The sequence below is a fragment of the Ctenopharyngodon idella genome, chromosome 20, assembly GCF_019924925.1.
Source record: "Ctenopharyngodon idella isolate HZGC_01 chromosome 20, HZGC01, whole genome shotgun sequence".
Classification (NCBI taxonomy): Eukaryota; Metazoa; Chordata; class Actinopteri; order Cypriniformes; family Xenocyprididae; genus Ctenopharyngodon; species Ctenopharyngodon idella.
The window spans coordinates 29,919,749-29,945,053 of record NC_067239.1 but is presented as its reverse complement, the minus strand read 5'-3'; the positions used below and the strand labels follow the sequence as shown (position 1 = coordinate 29,945,053).

The 25,305-nt window shown below is 36.2% G+C and overlaps 1 protein-coding gene across 1 annotated transcript; it reads right to left on the bottom strand.

Annotated features, from left to right (window-relative positions):
* Positions 1-1,504: 1,504 nt before the first annotated feature.
* On the bottom strand, positions 1,505-25,101 carry cd109 (CD109 molecule). Its single transcript, XM_051875281.1, has 33 exons — positions 25,031-25,101; positions 23,999-24,165; positions 22,371-22,399; positions 22,006-22,242; positions 21,733-21,858; positions 21,525-21,564; positions 19,810-19,891; positions 19,511-19,604; positions 19,272-19,410; positions 19,030-19,139; positions 17,702-17,977; positions 17,494-17,592; positions 17,350-17,412; positions 16,005-16,181; positions 14,192-14,344; positions 13,597-13,686; positions 13,441-13,510; positions 11,806-11,911; positions 11,259-11,373; positions 11,066-11,179; positions 10,575-10,793; positions 9,740-9,881; positions 9,449-9,625; positions 9,287-9,368; positions 8,847-9,075; positions 8,181-8,352; positions 7,471-7,661; positions 6,231-6,389; positions 5,557-5,622; positions 3,868-4,004; positions 2,703-2,853; positions 2,284-2,386; positions 1,505-2,172 (listed from the first exon to the last, which is right to left on the bottom strand). The coding sequence occupies exons 1-33, from the start codon at positions 25,099-25,101 to the stop codon at positions 1,976-1,978; spliced, it is 4,383 nt and encodes a 1,460-aa protein (XP_051731241.1). The 3' UTR covers positions 1,505-1,975.
* Positions 25,102-25,305: the final 204 nt, after the last annotated feature.

Genomic DNA, 25,305 nt, shown 5'->3' with positions numbered 1-25,305 from the left:
AAAGGAAACCCAGGCCTGCGGGTCAGGATGGAGCCATGTTATGATGCGTTTCCTGTTAGATAAAGCTCTCCATGTGGGCCGCACTAATGAGGTGGCAGGAAAAACGTCCTGTACAGCTCGATCATGTGAACATGGAGAAAGGAAGAGATTAAACCTCCCGTGCTCAGTAAAACAGACTCATGGATCTCTGCTAATGAATCCAAACACATCTTGGGCTCATTACAATACTTTGTCATAAACACCCATACAAGGTGACTACAATCGCTTCTGCTCTCATCATAAGATCAGCTAAGTCTGTGGTTTTACCATCTTGAATTGCGGTGCTGTGTTTGATTGGCTCTGACTATGGAGCACATTTGTCTCGTTTTCAACTCTCTGGCCAAAGACGTTCATCACTGAATGAAAACAAGTGGGATGTAGAGTCAAAGTTTGCGCTAAACGTTTCCTGCTAGTTAAATCCTCTGCTCATTGCGTCTGCTATTTATCCACAAGAGCCAGAATCAGTTAGATAAATTGTAATTCCTATGCATAACTATTATGGTAATGCTGGGAAAAAAACAGCTTACACAAATCCAAGGTGGTTAGCTAGTCTTCCAACTTGATTAACTGGTCTGTTCACAAGTGTCTTGTCTGATGGTCAGGCTGGGAGACCATCTTAAACCAGTTAACCCAAAACATAACCTAATAATCTGGGTATTTCAGCAATGATATGCTGTCACATTGTGTGAATTGACTTTGTTGTGTCTATACACTATGTTCACAATGTTGTGTTGATGGGTTTGTTAGGCTGCACAATAAAACGGCTAGCTTACCCTGCCAACCACATAACTGAAAACACAAAACAAAGAAATCAGCCATCAGTGTGTTTATCGTATGACTGTGTAATCTTGCATGATGGCTTCACACTTTAAAAGGAACATGTTATGCCCCTTTTACAAGATGTAATATAAGTCTCTGGTGTCCCCAGAATGTGTCTGTGAAGTTTCAGCTCAAAATACCCCACAGATCATTTATTATAGCTTGTCAAATTTGCCCTTATTTGGGTGTGAGCAAAAACACAGTTTTTTGTGTGTGTCCCTTTAAATGCAAATGAGCTCCTGCTCCCCGCCCACTTTCCAGAAGAGGGTGGAGCTTTAACAGCTCACACTTCGGTTGCTCAACAACAACAAAGCTGGAGAATCTCACGCAGCCAAAATGAGGATTGTCAGTAACGGTGTTCAGCCTTACATTGTTCAAACCGGAGTCGACACTGATGGGGAGATTCAGGAAGAAGTTACAACTTATAGAATGAAACTGGACGTTTCTGAACAGTTAGTGGATAAATTTATGTAGTTGCTGTGGAGTTGATTCAACTCATCAACTAGCATGTGCCGTAATCTTTTGTGCAAAACCCGTATGGATGCCCACTATACATAGCATACCTGGTAGAAGTCAAAGCTTTTAAAAAGATTTCCAAATTATGAGTTAAAGAAGTTTCAACTTACAAGATCAAATAAGACATGAACACATTTACTACTGGGCAATTTGTAATTGCGATAATTGACAATATGACACATTTTATGCAGTGAATTATTATAATGGTGACAAGGAATGTAAGAATCACAGTGTTCACATTTAAAAAGTTAATGTATCAGTTTTGCACCTGACCCTGAATTACTATTTCAATTATGCTGCATTGGAAAAATCTAAAAACAAAAGCATCCCTTATTCACTCATAATCAATTAATTAATTAATTAATCACTTTAATCACTTATTTTTCATAAAGTTGTCAGTAATGAAATGTCATTTAAATAAAGTACTCTCTAAACTGTTTGTAAAATCATTCATTGTTAAACTAAATTGAATCTGTCAATTTTCATACAAAAAAAAAAAAAAACACATTTACAGAACATTTTTTGGAACAATTTACACATAAACTTTGCTTGTATTGGAGTGTTATTGATTACAATGGTAGAGATTTATGGAACACACTGATTAGTTGTAGATTGTCAGGAGGATGATAAGTGCTGTGGTCAAGCTTAGAGCCAGAAGTGGATGTTGGCTGATGGAGGGCGTCCCATCAGTCACCCTGATGTCTTGAGCCCCACACTGGGAGCAATCTGACCCACACAGCGAACACACAGACATGTGCTGTCTTATCTCAGATGTGTAGGACCGCACTGTCCTCCGTTCTGCAGAGGATAAGTGAATGAAACAAGGAACTTGAAACACGTACTGGCACAGAACAGCATATGAAGGACCATGAATTAGATTGTATGGAGCAATTACTTAAAGAGTCTTACGGGGCTCATAGTAGTCGTAGATCATCGTCACAGCATCTTGGACACTGGCCACCTTAAAGTCCATTATGGTGGATATTTCAATGCACTTTTCAATTGTGGTCACCTGCGGTGAGAGAAAAGATGTTAAAATTGGAGATACAGCCACGAACCATCTGATGCATAATGCACAAAAAAAAAAAAAAAAAAAACATAAGAACAAAAACACAGCAAAACTTGATTTTCTTGATTAGTATTTGTGTCTGGTTTTCCAGTATAAATATCTAAACATTCTTAAATCAAGAGACATTTACTTGAGAAGCAAAATGACTGGTGATTCTGAAATATATTTTCTGAAAATATATGACTCCAGACACTCCAGACACTTTTATCGTCATGTTTGTGGACACCCTTAAGTAAATAAGTTGCTATATGGAACTCACCGTGTCTAAGTAAAGTATAACTCGTCCTGAAGGTGTCTCTACTCTTCTGACTACATCATCTATCTGGACACCATCTTGGGCCAAACTGAAGCCCGTAAGCAAGCCCACGTCCAGTATGGCCATACCCGTCTGACCCTGGCCTTCCCTCAGCCTTAAAGAAATGGCAAAAATGATGCTTTCAGACAGATTTCTACTCAAAAGTGATTCCATAAATATCTACAGTGGCCCCAAAAAGTATTTAGACACACATTTTATGATTTGCATTAGATATAGAATATCTAACGCAATATTGCTAGTTGTCTAATAAACCTGGCATTGTATATTATGTTTATTAATGGCTCTTTGATGAATTGCATCAATTGAAAAAGCATCTGCTAAATTTATAAATGTAAATATTGATAATATATAATATACATATTATTTAAGTATGTTGCTTTGATGTCGACACTGATGTTGCTTTTTACATCTATAACGAGACTACTGTTTATTAATATTATACTTTTATTATCTTATTGGTATACATGCTACTTATTTGTATTTAATTGAGCATTGTGCATATGTTTTTTTTTCTTCCCATTAACGTCAGGCAAAATGGTACATTTATTTCAATGTTTATTAATGTACAATGCCCCTTTTTAAATAAATAAAATTTTTTGTTTATTTATTTAAAATAAATAAACTTGTTTTGTAGGGCTGGGTGATTAATTAAATTTTATTTCCATTTTCAATTTTGGGATTGTGAAAACAATCGAGATTAAACAATTGTTGATCTAATTTTTTATTTATTTATTTAAATGTGTGTGTATAAACAGAAACATGTGTGTGTATATAATATATATATGTATATATATATATATATATATACACATACACACACAATAATATTTTATTATATATTTTATTTTTCAGTTGTTCAAGGAAATGCACTGTTAGAAAGACAATTTTTTTTAAAGTTCAATAAATGCGTGATGTTTCCAAAGTTAATGCCTAATCTTGTTAAATAATCATGATCTCAATACTGACCAAAATAATCGTGATTATGATTTTTTTCCCATAATCGAGCAGCGCTATAGTTTTGTTGACTTTTTAATCACATTTTTTGGTGCTGATGAAATCATTTTGGCAAAAAGTGAGCCGTGCATGTGTGCTCAGTCCAACCACTCACCTGAAACATATGTGAAGCTTTACACGAAACTCCTCATTGTCCATTACATCTACATACAAATAAAAGGCCTCATCTGTGTGTATATCACGCCGTCTGAGAGACCTTCTCAGGTTCATCACATTGTAGAACACAGTAAGCTGAAACAGTAAGGGAAAATGAATGACAGAAGCCTTTGGGATTTGTTTTCCCATTTTATAGCTTCGTAAAGTACTAGCTCATCTCTCCTCAACAAGTCAGATGATTAGGAATCATTCACGTCTGAAGCACAAATGAACAAACATCACTCAAAATTAGGTCATTTCTGCTTTTGTGAATCTTCTGGACACTGTTTTACTGTTTCACTGCTTCTCAAAGCAGCTCAAGATGTTGTTGGTGTCTCAGTGATGAGGAAAACCGCGTCTGGGCCTGTTTACGTGCTCCATGGCGAGCAATCAAAGGTATAATTACACACTGGACTGAGAAAGATGAGGATCCGACCGCTGATGACATATTTTTGCCATTACGTCTCTTTTTATTTTTATGGGGATTTCAGTTATTATTCACAGCTGCTGAACCTTCATGACCTGTTTTCATTTGCAATATCTTGCTGTTTGACAGATGATAGCTTGATCCTGTTAAACTGTCAAGACAGTCCACTTGTTGTTCAACAAGCAATTTGTTTTACTTTTTACTGTTTTGTAGCTATACTATTTTTTTGTACCAGACCAGTGCTTAAAGGGTTAGTTCACTCAAAAATTTAATTCTTCATTAATTACTCACCCTCATGTCGTTCCAGTGAGGCCTGCATTGCCAGCAAGATAATTAACACTTCCAGAGGCCCAGAAAGCTACTAAAAATAAATTTAAAACAGTTTATGTAACTACAGTGGTTCAACCTTAATGTTATGAAGCAACGAGAATACTTTTTGTGTGCCAAAAAAAACAATTAACGACTTTATTCAACAATATCTAGTAATGGCCGATTTCAAAACAACGCTTCGAAGCTTTATGAATCTTTTGTTTCGAATCAGTGGTTCGGAGCGTGTATCAAACTACCAAAGTCACGTGATTTCAGTAAACAAGGCTTTGTTACGTCATAAGTGTTTCGAAATTTCAATTGTTCACCACTGGGGGGCGTGACTTTGGCAGTTTGATACACGCTCTGAACCACTGATTCGAAACAAAAGATTTGTAAAGCTTCGAAGCTTCATGAAGCAGTGTTTTGAAATCGCCCATCACTAGATATTGTTGAATAAAGTCATTATTTTGTTTTTTTTGGCACACAAAAAGTAATTGCTTCATAACATTAAGGTTGAACCACTGTAGTCACATGAACTGTTTCAAATATGTTTTTAGTAGCTTTCTGGGCATTGAAAGTGTTAATTATCTTGCTGTCAATGGAGGCCTCACTGAGCCATCGGATTTTATCAAAAATATCTTAATTTGTGTTCTGAAGATGAATGAAGGTCTTACAGGTGTAGAACGACATGAGGGTGAGTAATAAATGACAAAAATTTCATTTTTGGGTGAAGTAACCCCTTTAACAATGAATTTAAGGACGAATTCTCAATCAGGGGAACAGCAGTTTCTATATTAAAAGGCCTGCCGTATATGTCATTAATGCCTGTTTCACACATACTGCATATGCTGTGCAAGACATCTGTTTTGATCACAACATACTAGCAGATGATAACTACGAGTTTAGACATACCTGAAACAGAGCAATGCCTTTACCCTCTGCCACCACTTCAATGTCAATCCCCTCATTTCCATCAATCTGTAGAGGCAAAGCAAACATTAGCATGCTTCGCTTAGCAGATTTTGACAAATTACTAAGGTCGCAAGCCATGCTAAAGTTTAACACTTTTGAGTTATACACTAATGTTCAAAACTTTGGGTCGGTAAGATTTTTTAATGTTTTTGAAAGAAGTCTCTTCTGCTCACCAAGGTTGCATTTATTTGATCAAAAATACAGTAAAACAGTAATATTGTGAAATATTATTACCAATTAAAATAACTTTGTTCTATTTGAATATATTTTAAAATGTAATTTATTCCTGTGATCAAAGCTGAATTTTCAGCATCATTACTCCAGTCTTCACATGATCCTTCAGAAATCATTCTGATATGATGATTTGCTGCTCAAGAAACATTTGTTATTAATAACAATCTTGTCAAATCATGATTTTTGAGGAATATTTGATGAATAGAAAGTTCTATTTATTTGAAATAGAAATCTTTTGCCACATTATTAATGTTTTTAATGTCACTTTTGACCAATTTAATGCATCCTTGCTGAATAAAAGTATTGGTTTCTTTTTTAAAAAATCTTTTGAGCTGTAGTTTGTGTCAGCACAGATCTAGATCTGTGTATTATATACATACGGGGAGGTCTTGGCTCTGTTGCAGCAGGTAATTGGATCTGTCTATGTTGAATATGGCGTCAACACCGAAGGCACTGTTAACTGTGATGGTGAGATCAATGGACTCGCCGTTGTTGATGGTGGCGTAGACCGACAGTGCCTGCAACGCCATCACCGTATCCTGACAATAAAGAAAAACACAGAGCACAGATATTATAATAAAGCATCAGAACTGATCAAAACAACAAAAAGGGCAATTAACGAGGGGAAAAATGGGATAAGCATGTATTAAAACCGTAAATAGATGCTGTTTTGATTTCATGTGTAAAAGGCAGATGTGATCATCTCTGTCACAGAAACCTCACATTCAATCACCTGCCACCTGGTAAATAAAACCGCACATGTGCAGAGCAGAGCACAAAAACAGCCACACGTCCTTTAATCTTTACATGCTCAAACAAATACCACCAGGACTCTCTTGGCAATCGCAGTCAGATGTTCTCCTGTTGGATTCAAGTTGTTGTGTCAAAGCGAGGGGCTTCAACATGAGTGCAGCGCATTATCAAAGCTCACAGCCCGGAAACTGCTAGTCTTCATTGAGGTTAGAGTTCCTGACGGAACGCAGGCCTTCGGTCCCGAGCCAGGCGTCCGGGTTAATATCATGAGGGTCTTTTTAAAATTAAAAGTACATTTCATAATCTCATCTCAATGGCCTCTTGCACATCTTGATTTCCAATTGAAACATTCGCCTGTCAACAAATCTCTCTGAATCAATTAGATCAAAGATGTGTGTAATCATAAACACGGGGTCAATAATTAATACCTCAATAGATGCAAAGCCCGTTTCATTTCTTAAAGGAATATTTCCAGGTTCATTTGTGGCATGATTTCAATTTGCTCAACTTAATACTAAACTAGAGTAACTCAAAAGCAAAAACCTGAGGCACATACAATGGAAGTGAATCTGCAAACATTCAAAAACTCACTGTAGCAATAGATACACAACAATAAGCATGTTAACATGATTTTAGTAGGAAAAATTCTTACTAATTAATAGTTTTTAGAGAAATCCTCAAAAAATTGTCTTTTAAATCCTCGAAAAATTGTCCTCATTCACTTCCATTGTAACACAGTCTTTCTAAAATGTTGACATTCATTTCTGGAGCCTGAATGCCTAAAAGTGCAGTCTATGTTCGGTCATTCTGTCCCATATAAACAGTTTCTATTGTCTTTCGTGAGTTAAACGTCTGTTTGACATGTACCTGAGTGGATCCGTATCCCCCAAGATGGTTTCTTTGCTGACTGAGCCACTTCATCAGAATGAATCCTTCATCCATTACTTTCAGTCTGTACATGGAGAGCAGTACATATGCAGATATCTCAATTTCGGCTGAACGTGGCTGCCAGGAATTGTACAAGATGTCGCCTGGAGATCTCCAAGTTGGCACTCCATCTGAAAGACCCAGAATACAGCGTCACCATCCAACTATTATAACACATTTTACTGTGCCAGATACAACGCTCATCCATAACAGTACAGCTGGTCGCCACACTGTGTGGAAGTAAAAGAAATTGGTTATTTTCAGCTTTATGTATGTTTCACATCTGTGGCATGCTGTCGATTACCACAGACAACAGTTTAACCCCTCAGAGAGTAGTCTGGCCTAATGGTTAGAAAGTCAGAATGGTAACCCGAAGGTTGCGAGTTCAATTCTCAATACCGACAGGAAATGACTGAGGTGTCCTTGAGCAAGGCACCTAACCCCCAATCGCTCCCCGGGTTGCTCCGGGTGTGTGTGTGTCCACGGTTTGCAGTGTGTGTGTGTGTGTGTTCACTACTCACTACTCCTAATGTGTGAGGATTAGTGGGTTGGATGGGTTAAATGCAGAGGATAAATTCAGAGTATGGGTTACCATGCTTGGCCTTCACATGTCACTTTCATTTCACTTCACATTTGCAGGGTATATTTACCAACAATTAGTGCTCTGTTCAACAGCTGGGTGAGGGCCGATGGAGCAGTGGTGCTGTTGGCCAGTGACAGCGCATAGGTGACTAAAGACAGGCTGTAGTTACTGGAGATGCCCTGAGACAGTCGAGACTTCAGGAAACTCAAGGCTGAAGACACACTGCCATCATATGCACTCTACCAGGAGACACAAAACAATCAATCAATCAATCTATCAGTCTATCTATGATTATCTGTCTGTCTGTCCGTCCATCTATCTGTCAATGATTATCTATCTATCTATCAATCTATCTATCTATCTATCTATCTATCTATCTAACCATCTGTCTATCTATCCATCCATCTATCTAACATCTATCTATCCATCCATCATCCATCAATCAATCAATCAATCAATCAATAAATCAATCAATCAATCAATCAATCTATCCATCCATCCATCCATCTAACCGTCTATCTATCTCTCTATCTATCTATCCATCCATCCATCCATCCATCAATCCATCCATCTATCTAACAGTCTATCTCTCTCTCTCTCTCTCTATCCATCCGTCCATCTATCTATCTATGATTATCCGTCTGTCCATCTATCTATCTGTCTGTCTACGATTATCTATCTATCTATCTATCTATCTATCTGCCTGTCTGTCTGTCTGTCTGTCTGAACTCACCTTATATTCGGCATTCTCCAGAAGAGCAATGAGGACGTACGCTGTGAGAGACACAGGTCCATCCAGACCGCCCTGGAGCTCTGTGTGGATGACCCGACCTGGCTCTCTGAACGAACCGTCAGGGTCCTGTTGGACTGACAGCCAATATGCTGTCCTCTGAATCACCATCGGGTCAATGGAAATGAAGTCCTGAGCCTGGAGGAAACACCTGAGCACGAACGCTGACAGCCTGAATATCACAAAGCACACCATCAATCACTCATACACTTGATTTGTGTTTGATTTCATTTTTCACCCATCGGTTCGGAAGTCAGTGCTGAACTGGAAAGATAAATGAAACTGTTTTATATTAATTAGTGATTTTACATAATTTTACTCCCAACTCAGAATGTACTATGTTTTGGGGGGTAGATCTTAAGCTGTGATGTATTTATGTATACCATGTGCTGCCAGAATAATCACTGTCTCCAAAAGCACTGAAAGAGCCATCAATCCTTTGGTAGGAAAGCTCACGTTCATACGCTGCAACCAAACAGAACACACGTGTTAACTCAAGGACATCAGCTGTGTGTCTCAGGACTATACGACTTCACAACACTCACCTTCCATCATGTAGCTCATAGCCTTGCTCCTGGTCTGTTGCTCGGCTTGCTTGGTATTTCTCAGATACTGGAGAACATAAATATTTGGAGCAAAATGGATCATGTTCTGCTCACCACAACCATACGGCATCTCAATGAGAGAGTCCAGATTTCCAATGGATGGGCCCAGAATGTCACCTTCAATATTGACACATATAAAAGAGGTGTTTAGATGAGGTGTTTGCACTCAAAAGAAGCCTGATAACAGCCAGAAATTCTCTTACAATAGAAACACAGAGTGAGGACACATACCCACAGCAGATACAGTGGCCCTCTGACTGTCAGGAACCACATCTGCAGGAAAACTGAACATCATCGCCCTAGACAGCGTGTTCTGGTTCAGGTGAAACTCCAGAAACAACGTTTGAGTTGATGACTGCTCCATTCCCTCTGGCTAAAGAGAAATCATTCAACACAAAAAGACTTTAGAAGGATTTTCCTCTTCCCAGACTGCTATAAGAGTATTTGTTGTACTTTAAATATAGAATCATCAAAAATAATGAGAAAAACAGCTAAAAATGTTCAGATGCATAACAGTCGTTAACATGAGGTGAAACTTTGCATTTTTTTCATGAAAACATTCTAAAAATAAGTTAATCGTTCATCATTTTTAATTTCATTGCATTGAAAAAAAATCTGCAAAAATAAATTGCTGTACTGTCTTTATTTAAATAAAAACATAGTTGTCTGACAGATTTTGCTTTGCTTTAATAAATATAAAATCAAAAATATTAAGAGAAAAAAAATCTAAAAATGTCCAGATGCATTACAGTCATGAACATATGAGGAGAAGAAAATAATGTCAAAATACAATTTTTTTGCAGTGTCTTCAGTTTAAACAAAAACATATTGTATTACAAATATTGCTTTGTTCAAAGAAATAAATACCATCAAAAATAATGAGGAAAAAATCTAACAACCTCCAGATGCACTGCAGTCATGAATCTATGCTGCAAAATGGGCTTAACTGTCTTGAATATGTCTAAATAAATAACGGTCCTAAAAACAAACATACTTTTCGTTAAAATAGGACTTTTTTTAATTTATTTTTTATTTTGGGGCGTAACATCATGCTGACTTGAATCACCTTGACAAGAACAGTCTTGTAGACCCAGTCTGAAGAGTAGATGGATGTGGCTTTGACGGAGATGGGAATGTCTCCCAACGCTGTGGCTCTGATGGGGAACAGGAGCGTCGTAATGTTCTGACTCAACACTGAGACTTTCCTCACGTTGTCCATAGAAAATTCTCTATTATCTGGTGACACAAATTCAAATGCCGAACTCTCTGCAACAACAACCAGCACCTGTGATGGGCAAAGACATGAAAAGAACTGCATTCAGCAGACTATAATTCACTTACAACAGAACGACCCTAGAGTAACCTGGGTTGAAGTCAACATGAAAGAGCATTTGCAAGCCATTTCAAAGAAAAAAAATGATGTATAAATAACATTTTTGTGCTAATGTTTTATGAACGAATGTTCTATTAATGTTACTGGAAGAATGTTTGTTCATAACTTTGAGAGAACCTTGCCAGAACATTCCCTGTTAGCTGGGCTACTGACGCAAATCTTACCTCCAAATCTTCATCCATATAGTTAAACAAATTGACTTCCAGCAGTAGCAGTTCCCCACGGATCAGGAACGCCGGGAGATTGAGTGACAGGAAGAAATCTTTGAACACGGTCAGCTGGGAAACAAACACCTTTTTAATAATCAGTTATATATATTAATATTCAGTGACAGGTAAACTGTACACGATGCATCACCTCTGCAGGAGAGCTGATGCCCAAACCCAGATTCTCTGACATCACGATGGCAAAGGCCACCCAAGAGGTCAAGCTGTCCGGCACGGTCAATGGGAAGGAAGCTGAGGCAGAATTACTGCAACATAAGAAATAAAAACAGACATTAATGAGTCAGTTGCTTTCATAGAATGAATGTGCATATAAAGACCTTTGGAGAATTTTATAAGAAACATTTGAATTCATATTGTGATATCTAACATTTCATTGTATCTTGGCAAATATAAGCACAGTTTGATACATTGCTACAGGATGACTGTGATAGTTTTTTCAGTCTTCAAAAGTCTCCATTTGCTCTACATTTCATCTCAATGCTCTCTAGAAGAAATGATTAAGATATTAAAGAGATCTCAGAGACTTGTGGTTTTTCATTCCTAAGTGACTGCATACTGTAAACAATCAAAGTTACTGAGCAGAAGTTGCTTGTTCATAGCTCAGAAAGTATTTTTAATATAGTTAGGTATTATCCTAGTGAAAATCAGCTCAAGGACAGACATATTCCTTGTCGTACCTCATATTAGCATCCAGCCAGATCCAGGTTTCAGGAAAGTCTTTTCGCTCTCTAGGCTCTTGAAAACCCCCACCAGCCACCTGATTCAGATAGAGTCCCTCCCCTGCTGTGGAACACATGAGTGTTAGTGAGAAAATGATTATGAACCAGAATTTTATATTTTCTTAAGACAACACACCTCAGGCAAAACCACTGTTTTTTTAGGAACTTGTCAATTTTGAGATTTTGAGCTATTCTGCTTCAATAACATGTCTTCTTTCAGACTAATGGAAAGAAAACATCCAAATACACATTTAAGAGGTGTGCCTCAAGGATCGGTCCTTGGTCCACTACTATTTCTAATTTATATGCTTCTTCTTAGATAGATCATTAAATGTCATTGTCTTAATTTTCATAGTTATGCCGAAGATACACAATTTTTTTTCCGATCCAGCCTAATTCAGTCTTTCCACCCCCATCTATAGCCGCGTTTCCACCGCAGGAAAACTATGAACTTTGGGGTGGTACTCTGTGTGTTTCAACCTCAGCAACTAGGGTTTAAAGGAAGTTCCAGGTAAAAATTTACCCCTCAGAAAGTCGCTGCTCATGAAGTAGTACTTTTTCAAAGTTCAGGAACTTTTGGGGGTGAGACTTGGGTGCTGAACATGCTGATTGGTTGAGATCGCACAGCATTTTGATTGGTTGACTCCACGCAGCATTTTATTTCAACGACCATTTTTAAAAGTCGGTGTGTGCAGCAAGAGTTGTTTGCTATTTAAATCAACAATGGAGTTTAAAAAATATGACCGATGGACTGACGATGAGGTTCAGGCTTTATTAAGCTTATATGCTGAGGACGAAATTCAGTGGGAACTGGAAAGTCTCACGCAGTCCTACGTCACCGAACTAATTTGCCTAGTCTTCACGGTACTTTATACCGGTGATGGAAACGCAGACAGCAGCGGATCTGGTGGAAAAAAGTTCCTGCGACAAATTGTTCCAGGTAATTTCGGTGGAAACGCGGCTTATCACTTCTTGCCTTCAAGATCTTAAAGCATGGATGGTGGAAAACTTTCTGAAACTGAATGCTGACAAAAATGATATTCTACTAGTTGGCCCGAAATCGAACGGAATATGAACGGAAATCTCTGTTATTGATGAGTCCTGGTAAGGCCTTCACTAATTGTTCAGAATCTGGGAGTACTGTTTGATTCTAAATTATGTTTTGAACCATATCTGCCAGCTTGTTAAATCTTGTTTTCTCCACCTTTGCAATAGTTCACATACAGTACGTCCTTCACTTAACCATAAAGATGCTGAAAATGTTATCCAAGCTTTCATAGCCTCTAGATTGGACTATTGTAACTCCTTGTTTAATGGCCTACCAGTTAAATTCCTTAATCACCTGCAACTGGCACAATATTCTGCTGCTCATGCCCTTACATTTGTGCAACAAATGAGCTGGAATATTAATGTGGATAATATAATTGGTTTTGGAAAAACTTGAGAAATGTTTAAGATCATATTGAGATCAATTTCTCTTGCATTTAGAAAATTTGAGTAGTGCACAACTCATCAATGTGATGTTGCTGTGTTTTGGGTGATTGCTAGGGTGTTCTGAGGGGTTGCTAGGGTAGGTTCAGCCTTAAGACTTACGAAACGCAGGGAACAATTGACTCTTCTCCTGATTCAGTCTGGCATCTGTCAGAACCGTGACACCGCACGTCTGAAAAATGAAACAATATCCATAAACCCTGTGCGAAAAAGTGATACATTTCTGTTCCTGAGATAACATTGATGTGTCTGATCTACCATGAATATGGAATACGGATCTCCCATTTTCATGCTGCTGTAATCTGTATGGGTCATCTCTCTGCTATATGACATAAATTCTTCAAGCACCTGCAAAACACACACACACACACACAAAAGATCATGTTGCTGATCTTAGATAAGTTTTTGTGATGACTAGCATCATATGAATAGGACAAGCTGCTCTGGGGTCCGTATTTGGTTATCACAAACCAGCTATTGTTATAAATCACATCCAGAACAACAAACTGAACAACACAATGGTGTCTGCACTATCAAACCTGTTCACCTAGTTCTGATAAACACAGTTGCTCTCAGTTTCTTCCTTTTGTCAACAAGTGAAACCCGGGTGTGGTGTTAGCGTTTGGTTACATAGGACGACCAGCTTTACTTATCATGTGATCTTTTTGTAAGAACAAACAATCGTCAGAAATCCCAAAGATGTTTTCCCACACTTTAAACCTCAATAAACTGAACGAGATAAGTCATCAGGTGAGAAAGTTGGAAAACAATGGATCTCCATATTGCCCAGTGTTGGTGTCGCAAATTATTCTATGAGTGTAAATTATCTATAATCTCTAGTAGACCATGTTACCTTCTTCTCTGTAATGCCATTGTCTTTGTTGGAGTCCATTGTTGCTTTGTCCACCACCAGAATTCCCACCAGAGATCCAGGCTTGGATACGGAAACGGAGAGAGATACAGAATCTGCTGGCTCGGCACGATCCTGACTCCAGCTCAGAGATACCTGCAAATGACATAATATATGATTATAATTCATTATTACACTGCAACCCAATTTACTTCTGTAATGTGACACACTTCAGAGTGAAACAGGATATTGAAAGTTCAAATAATTGCATTTAATATAAATTTATGCTATGATGCATTTTTATATAATTGCAAATAAAGTGTCTGAAAACATTACATTCACTTTGAGAATTAAGAATATTATTTCCATAAGTACTCTTTTTTTTTTTTAAGTATGCAAATGTGTATTTTTTTTTTCTTTTACAAAGGTACTGAATGGTGTCACATTATTTTACAGATTAAACAGTCTGTCATGCAAAACACATTTATTGTTAAGTGTTATCAGAAATGATCAGAAAATATTAATAAAATGATAAATATATTAAATATGCAAAATAGCATATTTGCATGTCTACATGTGTCAGAATTGCATATAATCTCTCTCAGAAACTGACATTTCCTGCTTCAAAAATGACTGTTTGATTTTTCTGACATCATATTTAACATCAGTACTGGCTTCGTCAAGCTCAATAGTTCATTTTTTGTCTTAAAATTGACATATTTCAGGATATTCAATGAGAAAATCCATCAGGAATTGAGTATGAAGCACTTTCGTTATTAAGAAGTCTATCGTTATTTAATTTTCTTACTGTGACTTTTATTATATTGACATTAACCAGCATTAAATTACTGGTAAGTAACAGTAGCCTACCACAATGACTAAGGGGGCGTTTCCGCGACACTGTTTTCAACTAAAAATGTAAAACTTTTTATGCATTTTGGCAGTTCATTGGCCTGAAAATGCAAACTTTTGAAAACAGCATTCAAATTGCAAGTTTTTGAAAAAGATACCATTATCGTCTCCATGTAAACTACAAAAACGCAAATTTGTGAAAACGGTGATGTCCTGTGTGTGCATATTATATGTTCAGTCTATAGGCGCGTAGTTTTTCTTTACAAAGTGACATCGCCAACTACTGGCCTGACAGCATAATACAGCGCCTTTAGTCATTCTTGCGGATTCGTGTGAACGAGATCGTTTTGACAAAGCGAAAAACGCAAAGAAAAAAAATTCCATTTTTAGTACATAGTTGTCGTGTGAATGTGCCCTAAATAGCTAATTTATTGAAGAGTAAAATAAATCATATTAATAAAGGGGTGTTTAAATGACACCGTTTTCAACTAAAAATGGAAAACTTTTTGAGTTTTGGTCATTCATTTACACGACAACGGCGTTATGGGGGCCCGGCTATGCAAACTTTTGAAAACTGGTTTTAAAGTGCAAGTTTTTGAAAACGATATCATTATCGTCTCCATGTAAACTACAAAAACGCGAATTTGTGAAAACAGTGACGTCATGCGCATGCGTGTTACGCATTCAGTCTATAGGCGTGAGCGAGTAATTGACAACTAAAACAACAATGGTGGACTACAGGACTGGAGAATGCGTATTTGCGCAGATGTGTAGTGTTTCTTTACAAAGTGACATCGCCAACTTCTGGTCTGGCATGCGTAATACAGTGCTTTTGCTCTGATCCGTGTGACCGTTTTGACAACGCTGTCGTCTGTACGCAAAACTTTACATAAAGCAAAGGAAAAACTTTTCCGTTTAGTACATCGTTGTTATCCCTGATGATTCTGTTGTCCTGAATTCTTACTGTGTTTCTCAGGACTTGTGTGAAAGTAACTTGTAGAGCATCGTTCACGATCTCTCCATCTGGAAGCGTGTAGTACACCATCACACAAGCCAGTGGAGTCCAAGAATGATCTGTGTTCAGACTGAAGGAGGAGGAATTCACCGTCCCAGCATCCACCAGCCGACCGCGGGACATCACCTACAGAACACATCATAACTACAGGCTCATCCTCAGAAATGTCCAAATGACTGATATCATTAACAGGATAGCCTTGTGAAATAGAATTGCACTTAATAGAATTGAATGTGCAGTAGTGTTCTTCAGATCTTAAAGCATTTTTTTTTAAACTGTACTTGCAGATATTAATGAAATAAAAGGCTACTGAAGTGTCTTAACACACTTAAGTACTTTTATAAAGTTGCACTTTAAAATAAAACTTCTAATTTGACATTATTACAAAGTAAATTGTAAATCATTATGTTTTAATAATCTTTTGTTGTGCTTTAAAGAAGTACACATATTGATGTGCTGACTAACATACTAAAGCACATGTAAAGTACTTGATTATAATTTAACTGTAGTGTTATTCAATACAGTTAAATTATAGTTAATATATTTTAAATTTACTCAACTGCAACTTCATCATTACCAATATGTAATTAATATATATTGAAATACATGACAAACAAGTCGACATTAAAATACGTACAGTACATTAGGCAATACTCTTTAACCATATTTCAAAGACAATAGAAGTAATTATGAAATTACATGTAACGATGTACTTAAGACCTACTTAAAAAAAATCAGTTCAACTTAAAAAAAAGTTCAACTTATTGCATTTAATATAAATTTAAACTACCTTTTCATGTGATTGCAACTAACATGCAATAAAGTGTCTGAAAACATTACATTCAGTTCACACATAAGTACATTAATTTAAAATGTATTATTTCTGTAATAAGTACTCTTTTCAAAAGTATGCAAAAGGGTACTGAACCTACATTAATTTACAGAATAAAATCCACTTTGTTAGTAATGGAAAAGCAATTTTTTATAAAAAATTAAAAAAAGTCAGAAAATACTAAATAATATAATAAATATAGTAAATAATATGCAAAATACGTTTTTTGCATTATTTATAATTAAAAAAGTTAATAAAATATAATTTCAGTAAAATAAATTGTACTGAAGTTTCAGAATTTTTCCCTGCTTTTTCTGTTTAACCCCATCATGACATTTCCTCCATTTGATCTTTCTGACATCAGATTTAACATACTGACATCATGTTTTGACAAACAGAGGTTTCTCATACAGTCTTTATCAGTAGCTTAAAATGGACATATTATCTCTGGAAAATACTTACAAGGTAGTGGAATTTGGTCAGGTTAAAATTGCTCTCCAAAGTCAAGTAGAGTGGCTGTCCGACCTGCAAAAGTCACCCTTTCAGTAAAAACACTCAGTGAAAACAAAAATCTCGGCAGAATATATACACGAACAGATCGAGTACCTGAGGCTCGCTGTCTCTGTGAAGCTGTATGTAGGATCTACTGGGTGAAGAATAACTGCTGTAGACCTGAAGACGCTGGACTGTGTCTTCAAACCGGGCCTGAAACCAACATCAGGAGGAAGTGTTCTAAGCTGCATCACAATTTACATACTTCTACTATGCATATGACATATCAAGGCCATGGAAAGTGTGGATGAAGTGTGCGCACCTCTATATCAAGTGTGGCAATGCTGTCAGAGAGCTGAACCTGAAATGACATCACCCCATCGGCAGCAACAGGAAGCTCGATGTCTTGCACTGGAATATCGGAAATGGGAGTGAAGTTGAACTCTGCTGTGGTGTTCATCGTGCGAGGCAACAGGGATTCTTTCTCGTTCCACATCCACGACCAGGGGCTGAACTTGTGCTGGGTCACCGCCAGCCGCACACTTCTGCTCTGTTCTTCAGCAGTTAGTGGCCGCTTGTCATAAGTGCTTAACTTCACCTTGTTAAATAGAAATACAGAAAAAAAAAACAGTTTGAAAGCACGAATCTCACAAAACCTGCTGGTCATGTCTGGTTCATATTTCACATTCAAACAAACAAACAAATTTTTTTTTTCTAAGATTTTTTGCATAATGACATTATTGTAATGTCAGTTCTTTTGTTTAAAGAAAATGAAGCATATTCTTTAGAACAAGCAAGGTTTGTGCATTGTGACATTATTTTCACGACAACTAAACATATTTACCTCCCAATTCTCATTAATTTAAAAATAATTATATATTATTTAATTACTGTCATTAATATGAAAAATAATGATATAGTATTTAAATTTGTCATTAATATGAAAAATAATTATATATTATTTAAACATTGCCATTAATGTGAAAATAATTATTTATTATTTAAATACTGTCATTAATTTGAAAATAATGATATATTGTTTAAAAATGTCATTAATATGAAAAATAATGACATATTTAAATACTGTCATTAATACAAAAAATAATGATATATTATTTAAATGCTGTCATTAATATGAAAAATAATGATATATTGTTTAAAAAATGTAATTAAAATGAAAAATAATGACATTATTTAAATACTGTCATTAATACAAAAAATGGTATATTATTTAAATACTGTCATTAATATGAAAAATAATTATATATTATTTAAATACTGCCATTAATGTGAAAAATAATTATATATATATTAATTAGATACGGTCATTAATGAAAAATAAATATATTATTATTTTCATTTTAAAAATTCATTACAGTAATTTTTTGTGTAATAACGTAAAAGCTATAGTAAAACATTCCTGCATTACAGTAATGAAACAAGGATGCATCACGCAATTTTGGTTCATTGCCATGAAAATAATGTCATAATAATCTAATAAATCTTAATTTTCCTCAAAATAGGGTTTATTTTTTTCTGAAAAATATTTTGATTTTTGATTTTCGGGTGAAATATGACCTGAATACATCACACGATTCACCCACAATATGGACCGAAACGTAATGCAAATATTTTTTCTTCTGTCTTTACCTGAGCAGTGAAGGTCATGAAGGGTTTAATGATCTGTGGATGGTGCAGAAACTCTAGATTATATTTATTATTCACAACAGAAACCCTCACGCTGCTGTTGTATGTTAAACCTACAGGCAGAGAAATGGAAAAACAGCTCAAATGAAATCTGAAGGGTCTTCACAATTTGTGTAGGTTATTAATAATAAATAATAGATAAATATAAATAATAGCAGGATACACATAAGCAGGACGGGACGCACCTGTAATACCCTCTGTGACGTTCACGGTAATGTCGATATATTCACTGGGCCCGTATCCACCATAATATGTACTTCCGTAATCAGCAGAGAGTTTGTACAAGTACGGCACATCAAATGTGATATCAGCAGAGCCGTCAATCTACACCAGAGATATACCAGTCTGATTAACAGTTAACTTTAAATTCAATATATGAGGTTTTCAGTGTAACATTATATGTTTCTCGTCAAATGGTACTTACAGTTTTATTGTGTTCGTAACGCCTTTCGAGGCCATCAAAACCGTGGACAAGTATCACAGACATTATCCCACTAACGGGCTTCCCATAAAAATATCTGAGAAAAAAGATAGAAGTTATATATGTTATATATGACTGTTAAAACGCGTCATCACAGTCTGTGAAAAGGGTGGCCACTTTGTAGTAATATGCCACGATTTAACCAAAATGAGGGATTAATTAATAAAATTAATAAAACGAGAGAATGAATACTTCCTTAGTACGTAATGAATAATAAAACTATGTTTAGGACAAGCGCTCACCTTGCTGTGACCGTCCCTGTCAGTGTGTCTTCATAATGCAGGACGGAGGGGACGTTCACCTTCACCTCAAACCTAGGAAGCACTGTAAACACATACATTTAAATTCACATATATGATTTCACATTTTTAAAGGGTACCTATAATGCCCCTTTTCACAAGATGTAATATAAGTCTCTGGTGTCCCCAGAATGTGTCTGTGAAGTTTCAGCTCAAAATACCCCACAGATCATTTATTATAGCTTGTCAAATTTTGACCCTGTTTGGGTGTGAGCAGAAACACCCTGTTTTTGTGTGTGTCCCTTTAAATGCAAATGAGCTGCTGCTCCCGGCCCACTTTCCAAAAGAGGGCGGAGCTTTAACAGCTCGTGCTTCGGTTGCTCAACAACAACAAAGCTGGAGAATCTCACGCAGCCAAAATGAGGATTGTCAGTAACGGTGTTCAGCCTTACATTGTTCAAACTGGAGTCAGACACTGATGGAGAGATTTAGGAAGAAGTTACAACTTTTAGAATGAAACTGGACGTTTCTGAATGGTTAGTGGATAAATTTATGTAGTTGCTGTGGAGTTGATTCAACTCATCGACTAGCATGTGCCGTCATGTTAATCTTTTGTGCAAATTCAGCGTTGAATTGACCCTCGTTTGTGAAGCAGTCCGGAGTAAAATGACGGCATGTCAACAACACTCTACTACAACAACTCTTCCTCTTCTATAAAGAGTAAACTAACTAAAGTTAAAAAAGTGAACCCCCCCTTTAACTTTAGTTAGTGTGTAATGTTGCTGTTTGAGCATAAACAACATCTGCAAAGTTACAATCCTCAAAGTTCAATGCAAACAGAGATATTTTCTTTTACAGAAATCGCTTTTTAAGGACTACAACAAATGGCTGGTAGGGACTACAACGAGCTTCTTCTTGGATTGGTGACATAACCCTAAAATTTACATAAACCCCACCCCCGAGAACACACAACAAAGGGGGTGAGGCCATGTTGGGCTGCTTCAGAGAAGAGGAAGAGTTGTTGTGGTAGAGCACATTTGGGAGTTGCATTTATTGCAATATAGTACACAATACAAATGCAATAGCATGTCATAAGAGCAATATGACAACATAAGTTATAACCGTAATTAAACTAAACTACACCTGTTCCATCTTCATGCAGCATATATTCTCTGGCTCTGTAGGCATCTTACAACTGTTCCCACACAGGCAATTTATAGATTATCATGACAGAATATGACTTGAAGATAGTTAACTCCAAATCAGCTACATAAATTCATCAACTAACCATTCAGAAATGTCCTGTTGCATTTCTTCTTAAGTCTCTCCATCATTGTTCGACTCCGGTTTAAACATAAAAGGCTAAACAGTTTCTGACATTTTCAGTAAGCGTCTGCGTGAGGTAATCGGAGCTGCTGACATGAGCTGTTAAAGCTCCGCCCTCTTCTTGAAATGGGGCCGGGAGCAGCAGCTCATTTGCATTTAAAGGGACACACACTAAAACAGCGCGTTTTTGCTCACCCACAAAAAGTGACAATTTTAACATGCTATAAAAATGATCTGTGGGGTATTTTGAGCTAAAACTTCACATACACACTCTGGGGACATCAGAGACTTATTTTACATCTTGTAAAAAGGGGCATTATAAGACCCCTTTAAGATTAATGTCTTGACAAAACATTGATCATAAAAGATAAGTATCATATGTGAAATCTCACCATAATAGTCCACAATGAACGATCTCTCCTGTACAATATCCTGAATGTCAAAATTAACAGTGTTAGAAGAGCAATAAAGCCAAAATTAAATCAATATAAAACTAAATCTAAATAAATAATTTTTTTATTATGGATTCTAGAGTATTGCTATGCAGTTTCTAATGTGTTCTTTGTAAATTCTAGTGTTTTGTTATGCGGTGCAACTCACATGGATTCCGGCTATAATTTTCCATTGGCCTGGCGGTGGGTTCTTAGAGAGGTTCAGCTCTTTTGAAACAACACCTAGAAAAGCGTCCACAGACAGCCACTGGCGAATCATATTCCCCTTAGGATCCTGCTCATGTTAAAAACACACAAATACAATGAAATCCATTAATCTGCTAGTACTCCAGACCTGTCATGATGACTCTGCTGATGTATCTGTTCATATTCTAGCCTTTTCTGCTAAAATAATCATCATCAAACACCTTGAGACACCCACCTTGATATAAATGTTGATCTGACCCTTGTACGGCTTTCCATCAGGTGTAACCGATACAACCCGAAATTTTACTGTCTGCCCTGGTTGGTAATTGTTCTTGTCAGTCTGGATAAAGATGGACATGCACTTGGGGCTGAAAAGCAATGCGGTCGTGTTCGAAAACACTTGAGCAGCTCCAACAAACCCATTAACGTACAGCTGATACGGATACCAGTAGGTCAAGTCATCATAATAGACCTGCGGAGGGAAAATAACACACAGTAAACTCTGTATGTAGGTCACAGACAAACAGCCACTGATGCAACCAATTCATTTATTTTATTTGGAGATTCAATCATAGAAATTGTTACAGTCCTGATACTCACAGGTGGAAGAGACAGTAGTCTGGTAGAGCCTTTAAAATCAAAGTAGAGCAGACATGAATACTTGTTTGAACAGGGTGGAGTTGTATATTATATAATATAATATTTACATTGTATAGGTCCTTTTATAAAGGTGCCTTTCGAGTTTGACAAAGTCATTTCCAGTGTAAATTTAAACAGTTCAGGCTAAATTAATAAATCTGATTATATGTTATATAATTGTGCCTTCAGAAATTACAAGGTGCTTTTTGGAGAGAAAAAAAATAATTATTGTATTTCTGAAACAAAGTTGGTCTACTAAAACAGTCAGAGAGAGAGAGAGAGAGAGAGAGATGTCGAAGTGACACACACCTGCCTCCTCTCTCTCACTTGTCTCATTCGCTCCAGTGAAGTAGTGCTTGTATTGCGCATAATTTTAGTCATTCCTGCAGGTTTTGCGTGACTTACTGTGATTAAACGGTCAAATACATACAAAATTATGTCATAACGCCCGTCCTGGCGAGCATTCAGTTAAACACAGTCAGTTTTGGAACGTTAAATAGTTGAAAAAGAGAACACATGTTGTGTAACAGTATACTGGGTCCGCTCATTAACTCTTAAAGTGACAGCAGTCTAATATTCCTGCTGTCAATCAAAGAACAATGACAAAGAAAATCACTTTCTACTCTTGACTGAATAAGTTTTATAACTTTAATTGTAAGCATTAATCTGTATTTAATTTTTACAAATGAAGACTATCCAGTGTTATTTTACATTTCATTACTTTAATTTCTGTAGTATTTCTTACCTGAATAAAAACCTACTTAACCTGAAAAACTTAAAGTTTCAAAGCTCTCTTTATTCTATTGCATTTATTTGTGCTGTTGTTTCCAATAGACCCTTTTGACATTTCCGGGTTTCTCAGAAGCGGAAGTTGTCATGGGGTGAAATTCTATGGCGGTGAATGAGAGGTTACATTACATTTTTTTTGTGTGTTCCCATGTTCTCAAATAGCAAAAGAAAAACTCAACAACAGTGTTTTCACAACCGTCAAAAAGAGGAAAAAAATAGAGAGAGATTGATAATGGAAGTCAGAAGAGAGAAAGATGTCAACTTTACTGTCACTCCCATAGCTGCTGTATTAGAAACACCCTCACAGCAGCAGTTAAGTCGTTTTTTGTAATTTGATGCAAAGGTAATACAATACTAAGTAAGCATAGTGTTATAAATGTACATTTAAAAAAAAAAAAAATGAAAATTTAAAAAACTTTGCAAGATTTACGATGCAGATGACCATTTAAACACGTCATCACAGTCCGTGAAATCGTCCATTTATGTATTTGTTCTTATTTTATGATTGTCTTTTTACTTGTGTTTTTTTTTTTTATGAAAATAAAACTACGCTGAAGAAAAGCAGATTTTTGTTTGTATATGCTGTCAATTATAGTTCTTAGAAAGAAAATCGGAATCGGCAAAAATCGGTATCGGCAGGTCACGCTAACAAAAACAAATCGGAATCGACCAAGAAAATTGCAATCGTTGCATCTTTAATAGATAGATAGATAGATAGATGTTAACATGTATATGAGGGATACAATCAGATGATCCTGAAGATAATAAATGTCAGATGACAGTAAATGATGGTGATTTACCTGCTGGGATGGTGCTCTGTGTTTGGGCCACACTGGTGTTTCCATGGATGAGTTCAGCTGTGACTTTGATGGGATAATCTGACAGAATGGTGACTGATATTGTGGTGGGAACGCCACAGCGCAGAACTTCAGAGACGGATATGAGATAGGAGGAAGGCTGTGCTGGGCTGAAACTATAAAAAATGTCTTATTTTCATGGGATTATGATAGAGATACATAATATATTTGTGATTATATTTCATATTATATATTTCTCTCAATAATTAGTTTCTTAACATAAATAACATTTTTCTTTTTTTTTTTTTTTAGAACTTATATTATCAGAAACAGTAAACAGCTATAATTTTCTATCTTGCACTACCGTTCAAAAGTTTGGGTTCAGTAAGATTTTTTTTTTTTGTTAAAGAAATTAATACTTTTACTTAGCAAGGATGCATCAAAAGTGACAGTAAAGACATCTAAAGGACAAAAAGATTTCTATTTCAAATAAATGCTGTTCTTTTGAACTTTCTATTCATCAAATAATCCTGAAAAAATGTATCGCGGTTTCCACAAAAATATGAAGCAGCACAACTGTTTTCAACTTTGAAAATAATAATAAATGTTTCTTGTTTCATTTTAAAATGTATTCAAATAGAAAACAGCTATTTTAAATTGTAATAATATTTCAAAATATTAATATTTTTTACTGTATTTTTGATCAAATAAATGCAGCCTAGGTGAGAATAAGAGACTTCCTTCAAAACATTTAAAAAATCTCAAATCCAAATTTTTAAATAAAGAAGAATGAAGAAAATATAGAAACTTGTCAAGAGACAAAAGATACAGATTTAGAATATTGAGCATAAAAAATAGAATTTTTCAATTTTGTTAAAATTGTCTATATCAATTCATTACTAATATGTTATTCAGAAACCCTTAAAGCATCAAAAGCTACACAAAAGTTCTATTCTGTGGTAATTATACAATTTTTAAAACATATTAATCACCTTTTAAACATGTTAGTAAAATAGAATTGTAAATGTATCAAACCTTGGTGTGGTTAGAGTTCCACTGCAGAATAGTAAACATCCCAGGATTCCAAAGACTTGAAGCCACTCCATTTGCAGGTGTGACACTCCAGTGAAAGCACTTACTGAACTATTAAGACTAACAAATGCTTTTAAAGAGCGATCCAACACCTGATCCTTCATCACTCCACCTACACGTCTGAGGGAATAACAGCCCATTCACTGGACAATGAAGGGACCTAAAGACTTGCATAACATGTTTGAGAAGAACTAGCAGAGCAAAGAGAAATCATTTAA